Below are 10,365 nucleotides of genomic sequence, written 5' to 3' on the forward strand. Positions count from 1 at the left end.
AGTGTCACATTTTCTGACAGCTTGGGAAACCTCCGATGCTCCAAGCCGCTCCCTAATAATATCGGTGTATTTCAGGGCTCAGCGCTAGGTCCATTGCTTTACTGCATTTTTGCAAACGATCTCAGTCTATTTGCTGATGATGCGATGATCGTGCAGTATGCAGATGACACACAAATTTTAGTCAGTGGTAAAAAGGCGGAATTCAATCTTGTTGTTAGCAGGCTGGAACAAGTGTTGGAATCTCTGGGGTCATGGTTCCGAGCTAACGGGCTCAAACTTAATTCTGAGAAAACTCAATTAATGTTGTTAGGTAGCCCACAGAATTTGCGAAACATTTCCAGCTATGTTGTAAAATTTGATAATTGTAATTTGACTCCTGTTTCCGAAGCGAGGAATCTTGGAGTTCATTTTGACTGTGCCCTTAGCTGGGACACTCATGTTTCTGTTGTTGTGCACCGTTGTTTCGGAATTCTTACCGGATTGTCGCAACTGAGGGGCCATTTACCGCCATCTACCATTTCTATTCTAGTGGATGCCTTAGTTTTATCTCATATCCGCTACTGTTTATCCGTTTATGGTAATACCACAAACAAAAATCTTCTTCGGATTCAGAAAGTGATCAATTATGCCGCTAAAGTCATTTTCCGTCGCAAGAAATTTGACCATGTGTCCGATCTGCTTCAACGTTTGGGCTGGTTGAAAGCTAATGAGCTCGTCCAGTACCACACTATGTGCAATTGCATGGTTCATAGAGTACGTCGCGCAGGCGAACCTGAAGCACTGGCTGAAAATCTCATTAAAAGCTCAGAGACCCGTGACCGCAATACTAGACAAAACAACACATTGTACGTACCAATGTCACATACAGAGATGGGACGAAGGCGTTTCTGCTGTCGTGCACCTCGCCAGTATAATGCGCTGCCACATGATCTGACGTTACGCTCGACGCCAGCTTTCCGGAGTCACTTAGTAAGCCACCTATGTGACAGTCGCACCGTGACTGGGCAAGAGTGACGTGGTCCGATGTCCGAACTATTAGAGCAATGACTATCGAGCGATTGTTGTTAAATGTGGATGATTCGTCTCGTGTGTGTATAAGATGTGCTATTTTTTTACAGCAACCTAGGCGTGGTTTATGATAGGGCAGGAAATGCTGTGTACATATGTTGCATGCTTTGTACTACATAACTGAGACTGTAATAGCCCCGAGTACATCGAGGATTGTCTCATTAAATACATTACACAACATAAGTGAGGACATGTGTCAAACCTCTTCTCGGTTTCTAAATACGAATTTGATCGAGCGACAAGCTTATTTGAGTATACTCGTGATAAATACGTTAATGCATGGAAATCGCAAGTTGAACAAGAAAAAGCATACATGTTAATAATACCACTTGCGTTTTTTGTTATCTAGGCAATCTGTCTAACGGTAGCCCAGTCGATTGAATATTTTTCACATGTGTCGAGTGCTACCTACTAGCGCAGAAAGCATCTAATTACAGCTATAGCTATAAAAAGGAACGGTCCGCAAATCTCACTGCTTTTCATTCAAAATAGATCACGTATCAAATATCGTGGGATAATGCCCACAAATTCAGATCCTCATCAAAGACTGGCAAAAGCAATCGAATCAGTCCCCAGTTGGGGTCAGATTCCGGCCTGAGCCTCAGACACGGGACAAATTACAACTGAAGAGCCAACACCAGCTAGGGGTCAGGTCACCGCTGGTTCGCCGGCCTCCATCACTTCAATAAGGCACCGGCCGGGGCGACACGTGACACGAGCAGGCCGAGGGCAGCTTGAACGAGTCCACATGCAGGCCACGGTCGTAGCTGTAGGCCACGAGGCGCACGAACGAGTACTTCTGCAGACAGGCGGACGGGAAGAGGTGGTCGACGAAGCTGCACGCGGCGCCAGGGTACCTGCAGGAACGGGGAGGGGTGGGGGTTACGTACTGTGGAGCTGGTGGGTTAAACGTGGGCACTGGGCATTGTGTTGGTGCCTTTGTTGTTGCTTGCATTACCATTTAGCCGCAAAGAGAGAATCACCGGGGCATGTTTAACACATTTCGACTGCATTGTCAGCGAAAATGTCAGATTTGTCGTTATACTCAAAGTCCCTGTCTTTACCTCCGGGGTCCGGATCGTAAAAAATTCCTCTCCCGACGCCACTTAAAGGGACACTCCCACCTTAACATTAGTTTTGAGTTGAGATAGCCAAATTGGTGGCCATGGCCTGCAAATACCGGTTTGGGCACTCACAACATCGACAAATGCTTTAATTCGGAGACATGGAATTTCAAACTTGCAGTTTTCGGATTCTAAGGGGCTAGTGCATTGGTATGCCCCCTTAGAATTTGTGACGTCAGCGGAGATCTAACGATTTTTAAATCTTTTACTAAAACGTTTGGTAGCACGCGGTGGTATATGCTGCTTTGCGCGCAACAAATGCCGCACTTTCAAATAAAGTCGCTAGGAACAGCGGAGATCCCAAAAAGTAAACAAAAGTAAAAGTCTAATATCTTGAAAACCGGTGAATATTTTTCGATGAAATTTGGTAGATATTTGTTTTCGCTCTTTCTGAACCGAGCGACATCACTTTCGTGCCAATTCATTAACTTTTTTGAAGGTGGGAGGGTCCCTTTAATTACCTAATTCTCATCCTGCCAATTTCTTCTCAATGCCAAACAAAATTCATTTTTGTCAATTTGCAACTAGCTTTTATGAGGCCCCAAATCCCATATGCTTCGCTTTTCGCTCCCAGTTTTGTTCCATACGGCTACCAATCCAATTATTATCCCAAATCTGCTTTCAAGTCTGAACCCTGGTCTTTTCGACCACAGCTCGCCACCATTACTTACACGCAGCTCTCGAGTCGCGAGGTCTGCACATACTTCTTGTACTTGGGGTCGTGTCGGAAGTTATCGGGCAGATTAACGATCACCTTCCATTCTCCGAAAGTGTTGACGGCGCGCTTCACCCGGCCGTAGAAGATGTCGGACGGACAGATGTAGCCGCCCTGCTCCTGGTAGCTGGCGCCGTAAGCGTGGCCGTCACTGAAAGAACACAGAAGAAGGTCATAGCTCATAGCCTGGGCAAGCGCGATATGCTTTTTGAAGCATGCATATCGAATATGTCATATCAATTTAATTGTGACGCGAGATAAGCCCGCAGGATCATCTTGATCGGCATCTCCTGTCTCCCTCCTATCTCCGGCGTATCATCTCCTATCGGTATCTCCTGTTGGTCAGAGGCAGGGCTATCTATCCCTGTTTACAATGGTTCTCTTGCTCCCGATCCGACGTAATCTTTTCTTTTATAACTTCTGTTGGCTAACCCCTCGTCCTTGTAAGTGTAGTACTTACGCGTGCGTCAGGTGGTCTCTGTCGGTCAGACCGAAGTAGTGCTGGCGGCTGTAGCTCTCCTCCTCCGCCTTAGTCAGACCTGAGAAAGGGGTAAAGGGAGCGTTGATTTTTCTTCCACCGGTTTGCCAGATCATATGCCCGTGAGGCTAAGTAAAAGCATAAAAGGATGTAGGAAATAGCTGACCTCAAAGCTCTAAACGATTGGAGACAATTTTATGCTAAAGCATAGGCACAAATGAAATAAAAACGCTTAGAAGGCCTATTAGGGCAAAGGGAACATAACAATTGTAAAAAAGAAAGAAATGTTCCAATAAGTTTTTTTTTTAAACCATGGAGGAAAAATCACTTGTTAGAGGAGAATAAAATTGGTAGAGCACAATGACAGGGCAGGTAGGTATGTGTTCGATCAATAATGGAAATTATATGTAAAATTTGAGGTCCTCACCGTCGACGAGGTTATCAGCTGACTGGTAGGTGACGTCACTCATCAGCCGGTCGGTCAGCTCGGGGTTCTTCTTCAGCTCGTGGATGATGTAATCACTGCGGGGAATCAGCGGTGAGTTGCGCATTATTACGGAGCGAGCGAAGCGAGCGTAGTCTTTCCTTAGATACGGAAATTAACGGAAAAAATAACGGAAATTTCTGAGTATGAGCGGCCGGCCGGCCGGCCGGCCGGCCGTGGTCACGCTTTTGCGAGGCTTATATCTCAGCAACCACTTGACCGATTTACACGCGGTAATTTTTGTAGGGTAGCTTCATTCCTTCTACCAAGTATTGGACTATTCCCGATGCATGTGGGTGACCCCTTATGCACGTGCCACGTGCAAAACGAAGAGGTGTCACTTTTGTAATTGTTGCAATATCTCGGTAACTACTTGGCCGATTGCGCTGAAAGTTGGCATGTAGGTAGGCACCCACTAGGCACTGCATATACATGTGCCGGAGTTGGGGTGCTGCTGCACGTGCGCACGTGCAGGGGTCGTTTCCAGATCTCGGGAACGGCTGGACCGATTGCGCTCAAATTTGGTACACGGTTGGGGACCGGTTAGTAGGGTGCCGTGCACAAGTCAGTTGGGACCCATTTTGCACGTGCGCACGTGCAGGGTGCCGCTTCCAGATCTCGAGAACGGCTGGGCCGATTGTGCCCAAATTTGGCACATCGCTAGAGACCAGTTAGTAGGGTGCCGTGCACAAGTCAGCTGGAGGTACCCCCTCGCAATTTCGCACGTGCAAGGCCCACCCTCTCGCTCGCTCCGTTAGTCGCCCCAAAAGGCGTTATACTGGTGTAACGAAGCCGTTTGCTCTAATTTACATTATAATGAAAAGCCCAGGCAAATTAGATTCCCAGGCAAATAAGCTTTACAATATTCAGATAAAACATGAGCAATAGAAGCACCCGTCTGATTGGCAGTGTCTTACATATTGCTCCTTCCACTTTATACTTTACCTTCCAAGTTCCACTTTCCACATTATGTTGTATTCCTAATTTGATCCATCTTTTGCCGTCGACCTTTTTCGTTTGGTCATCCTTTGACCTTCGTTTCTTTAGCCTAGTGTTTATATTTTTTGAAGTCTCTTGTTGCAATAAAATATTGCACAGCATAATGCCGGAGTCATCCCTGCTCGCCCGACTCACGTGGGGTAGGCGGCGTCGTCGAGGCAGGCGGTGACGTTGTAGGCCAGGTGGTTGACCAGCGCGCACTCCGGCACCACGTGCGGGTCGTAGTGGTACGGCGCGTGGTCCACGTGCGCCACGTGCGCCACGTGCTCGTCGTGGGCGGCGTGCAGCGGCACGTGCACGGTCTTCTCAACGGGCGCCTGAGGGGAGAAGGTGTTAGGTATGTGCTGTATGTCACAAGTCTGTCACTAAATGCCATTGTTGTCCACAAAAAGACACCTGTTTTCCCTTAACATAAATAAGAAGCAAGTGTTTACTTAAAAGAAAGGAGATACATAAATGCAATTTACTGTATTATCATTTATACTAAATGCATCGTCAAACATTATGCATGCCTCGGCGGCGCCTAAATAATTGTGAATTTCCTTGAACTGATAGCCGGTAAGCCCAATGTCATGATCACTCGTTCGTTGCAAATTGTTGGCATAATGGCGAGCATAACGACTTCCTGCGCCGTCAACAGAGCTTCACTTCTCGTAAGTCACACGTCAGGGCGTCCAATGCTAAGGTCATAGCCATCAATGATTCCGTGCGGGCATGAAGGACATTGAAGAAATATAGAGCAATCAGCGTGCAACTGCCACGTCATGCAGCTATAAAACGGCTTCACAAAGCATGACGAAAATGACTACCAATTTGTTTTTGACCTGTTTTCTGGCATAAATTGACTTACGGCCCGGTAAGGAGGGCATAACGCAACTTTTTTAAACGGGCCCTTTAGCTATTTTGTAGCTTATTGACGGACAAGTTGATACTAGCTCGGCCTTATTCATTTCTCAGTCTACCACAATGCCAAATTCAGCAATCGTTGAATAGCTCGTATTTATATAGTTCAACCGTTGAATATAACGTATATCGTAGTTCGACTGTATCTATGACTCACTGGTGGGTAGGGCGGCACGAACACGGTCTTGTGGACGGGCTCGTGGACGGCCGTGTGGACGGGCTCGTGGACGGCCTTGTGGACGACTTTGTGGACGGGCTTGGCGTGGACGAGGCGGTGGTGGACGTCCGAGTCGGCGGTGCGGAGGGCGTCCCGCTCGTCGTAACTGTCATGCGCGCTGCGGTACACACCTCCGCGCTGCAGGACAGACGGAGAGTGGGGTGGTTAGAAATTGAGGAATAAAGGTATCTGTAAATTTACGTTCAGTGGAGGTGCCAAAAAAAAAAAACAGAATGAACGACAATCTGTTAAAATGTATGATAAAAAACAGTATAAATGGTAAGGTGATCGGAAAAGTGAAGGCAGAACCACTAAATAATTAAGTTTGGAATGCTCAAAAAGTGAAACACATTTATCGACTCACGTAATCTGGTAAACAGCCGATTGAGTGAATTCGATTCAGCCATAGCATTTATGAATAAAGCATCAAAAAGGATAAATCCATGGAATAATAACAGCAAGCAATAGCAAATAATGAGCCCGTCAATACTTGATATGGCTGGGTGTGGTACGATTTATTGTTCTCTCTTTTTATGCAGAACAACGTTGCAGATGATTCCGTACCTTGTGGCCATATGCAATCCGTTTCACTGGAACCGCCTTTACCAGAACTCTCCTGTGAGGAGCACCTGTGAACGGAAAAATGTGGTCAGTTCTGGCAAAATGTAACCTTCATGCTCATTTTAACCCTCGCCCGTATAGGGGGAGGGGGGTCGAACGGACCCCCTCCCCCATGGTTTTTCGCGAATAACTCGCGTAAAAAGCTGCCGATCGCGACGAAACTTTCAGTACCCTCGCGTTCATCAATTTTACACCTACTCTGAAAATTTCATGACCCTGACCCAAATGACCTTTGACCTGTGACCTACTTTTCGAGACCATGTTTGGCCAGAATCGCGATTCGGCGTATGTCGGCTCGCATTAGCCGCGCGTTTGCAGTCTTTTCGTGGTTTCAAGCGTTCAAACATGTGATATGATGTTGCCTCCATGCATTAGGGTGGGTGTCAAGGCCACCTGAAGGTCAGGTCAGTTCATTGACCTTCGATGACATCATGACCTCGGTTCAATTTTTTCGAGTTTTACATGTTTCTAGGCCAGTTTTTGGAGCTGAATTCGAATTTAGCAACCATATGAACATTTACGAAGTAGTTTTGGTACCTTCGTAACATGTTACGAAGCTGTCAGAGGCGGTTGCCACCTACTACGAATACCCTTACTGGTTGACCTGACCTGACCTGACCCGACCTGGCCTAAATGCATGAAGACATCATCTGTGATCAAAACTAACATGATATTCGTGATCAGCACCCCGAAAAACCCTATAGCAGCCACACTTTACGACGTTCTAACAGGTCCCGATTTTCCCGACTTTTGGGTCATTGACCTGACCTGCAAGGTCAACCAATGACCTAGGACCTTAAAATTGGGTATCATCGGCTTCCTCTCGTCACGGGCAACACGCTCGTTTTTTTCCGCGAAGCTCTAGCTCGATCAGGGGCGAAACGGCAAGCTGGGGTCCAACGGAGCCCCCCCCCCCCCCTTATACGTTCGCGGCTGGAAAAACACCAATACGGGCGAGGGTTAAAAAGCTGTGTTGCAAAAGTAAATAATGATTGTTTCAAACGCATTACCTAATGCTTAGACTTAGAGCATTGCCGTACTGAATCGATACGTTTAGTTTTGCCCATTTTTTGTATTTAACACGGTCTCTGTTCACCGCTCGGGCAGAGCTGACTTTGTAAAAAAAAAGAAGTTTGATTTGGCATATGTAAATAGCATTCTGACAAAATTTTCGTCAGTTTTCTATCGTCCAGGGCCGCAGCTCGATGTACCCAACTGCGCCTCGACCTTGGTCGCCGAGCGCAGAAAGGCTGCCCTGCTGAACTTTGGCGGTAAATGTCACAGACTTGCGTCACGGGCGCGCTGACAGTTTTGGCGCGACAGGCGCTGAACCGGACGTTTTGGCGCGCCGCTGACACCGCACATCACGGACACGGGGTGAACGCTGAACGCTGAGTCCGCCAGCTCTCAGGATTGGGTGCTGTTTACATTTCTACTTTATCCATATGATACCATTGAATTCCGGCCAGAAATAGACACGTCCGAAAGTGAAAGCTGACAGACCAAGAAAAAGTTGATTTAGAGTGTCATGAAATTTATTTTTATAGTAACTTAGATCATTTGGCATGCTCCAAATCGAGCTTTATATTTGAAGGGGTTTTTAGGTCAGTGCTGTTAGAATTACTATAATAAAACGTAAAACTACTAATACCCGGGCTGGAGTAAAAGTCCGCACGACGCAGTACGCGCTGCTTTCATACGAGGGGGTATCGAAAAGTTCTGATCATCACATAGAAGATATAGACCGATTTTGATGATTTTTGGTTGGTATTATATTTGGTTCTTAAGAACAATGTTCCCGCAAAGAGAACCCTGAGAAGTGGTTCTATCTTATGTAGGAGAGACTTAGAAGTAAAAAAGATGAGTATTGGGCCCATTGAGGACCGAACCGTCCTCCAACTAATGCATTTGAGACGGTATCTCACTGAGAAAATACATCAAGAACGTGAAATTAGTTTATGGCGAGGAAAGCCCATCTCATGCTCTTACCGAAAATGAAGAAATAATTTTCAACTTGGTTGCATGGCCCTTGCAGGGGAGTCAAGAAGTGAGTGACTACCAGTGACTGACAAGGTGGTGACTGTGAAGGAAGTGGAGGACCTCATCCTTACAGATCGTCTTGTGACCTTTCATATGATTGTGCAACAGAAAGGTCTCAATGCTGGCAGTGCCTGAAAATATTATCAGCGAAGAACTACAGACGATAAAGGAGTCAGCCCGCTTAGAAGTTCGTGTGTCTACTTTGTTCAAGAGAAAAATGCGTCTTGCCCTTTCCAAAGGAAAACTAGGCCTTTTTTAGGAAATTGAAGACATCTTCGATCATTTGATGACTTGTGACGAATGCTGGGTCTATGTGTATGATCCAGAGACAAAAAGATGATCAAGAAGTTTAAGCACGGCACATCTGTCCTTCTTAAAAGGCGAAGATGCAGAAGCCGATATGGAAGGTCAATGCTATCAGTGTTCTGGATCTGGCGTAGGATAGTCATTACCGACTGTCTTGATGATGGTCGGAATTGATAAGCAAGCACTACTGCACACTTTTGAAGAAGTTGCTAGATGGCCTCAAGTAGAATCGCCGCAAAAAAAGCCAAGAAAGATGTTTTATCCGCACCGACAGCGCCCCCGCCCATTCGTCCTGAGCTGCGATTGAAGAAACAACATGATGTGGACATTAAATCCTACTGCATCTAAGAAATTCACCTGACCGGGTATTAACTGACTCTTGATAGTTACGGGAGATGAAGAATCCATAGTATGGCCGGTGATTTAAGGACAGAAATGACGTCATTGATGAGATGGAGCAGTGATTTACGGGACAGTGCGAAGGTCCTACAATGACCGCCTGAGGCAGCTCAAGAAACGATGCAATAAGTTTGCGGTCGTGTGTGGTGACTTATTAAGAAGTAATGAACATCATGTAAAAAAATCAAATTTCTATCACATCTAATTCATGGTGATGATCAGAACTTTTCGATACCCCCTCGTACACTGACGGTGAACGTCTTTGTACTTACCAACGTAGCCGTAGCCCCTGCCGTAGGAGATGCCATTTGCGCTGCAGGACGACAGCGCCAAGGCAGACAGCAGCAGCTGTAATAGGCGGTACCGGTGCGTCAATTTGACTTTACCAAAGGGTAGCTGCAAGAGGCCAATGGTCTACCACCAGCAGTTGCGAAGATGCGTTTTACTTTTTCTTGAATATGTAGAATTATTTTGAATAACCGTTGGTTTATTGCAATGTACATTACTTTTTTTGGTTAAAAAATAGAAAAAGCTATCTAGCTGTACCGACGAATAATGATTAAAAATTGCAATTGTCCGTAAAATATTCATGTGTATGTGAAAAACGTCTATTTTTGGTTCGGTCTTCTTTCTGTAAGATAAAAAACGCATCTATAATTTATTTCTATGTACTTAGATACTAAATAAATTACGTCATCGAAAACAATAGAACTATCAGAAGCCTCTGCGCACACTGATCCGCTTACCGTTCCGAGAGCGCAGATAGCCATTTGGGCGGCTGTCAGTTCTTCTGTAGGCTGTGGGAGCTAACACCACACTCCAGTACCTCCCGGTGGCCACCACAGCTTAAATACCCTCCCAGCCTCTGCCCGGGGCACTGGAGCGTCCCATACCCTCTCAGGGGGGGGGAGGGGGGCGGGGCTGCCGCGTGCAGCGTGAGTCAACAGTTACCTTCGCGGCCGCCCCGCGCGGATATCCGCAGCTCCCGGCCGCGCGATTTTCGCGTAAAAT

At 46.4% G+C, this 10,365-nt stretch overlaps 1 protein-coding gene across 1 annotated transcript; it reads right to left on the bottom strand.

The window, feature by feature from the left end:
* Positions 1-225: 225 nt before the first annotated feature.
* LOC122374794 lies at positions 226-10,185 on the bottom strand. The gene is made up of 9 exons (XM_043353774.1): positions 10,101-10,185; positions 9,627-9,702; positions 6,553-6,617; positions 5,929-6,126; positions 5,004-5,185; positions 3,813-3,907; positions 3,368-3,446; positions 2,864-3,058; positions 226-1,925 (listed from the first exon to the last, which is right to left on the bottom strand). Exons 1-9 carry the CDS (start codon positions 10,122-10,124, stop codon positions 1,751-1,753), a joined length of 1,089 nt encoding a protein of 362 aa, XP_043209709.1. The 5' UTR covers positions 10,125-10,185; the 3' UTR covers positions 226-1,750.
* Between the last annotated feature and the right edge of the window lie 180 nt (positions 10,186-10,365).

This window comes from Amphibalanus amphitrite, unplaced genomic scaffold (assembly GCF_019059575.1).
Source record: "Amphibalanus amphitrite isolate SeventyFive unplaced genomic scaffold, NRLGWU_Aamphi_draft 001713F_arrow, whole genome shotgun sequence".
NCBI classification, from domain to species: domain Eukaryota; kingdom Metazoa; phylum Arthropoda; class Thecostraca; order Balanomorpha; family Balanidae; genus Amphibalanus; species Amphibalanus amphitrite.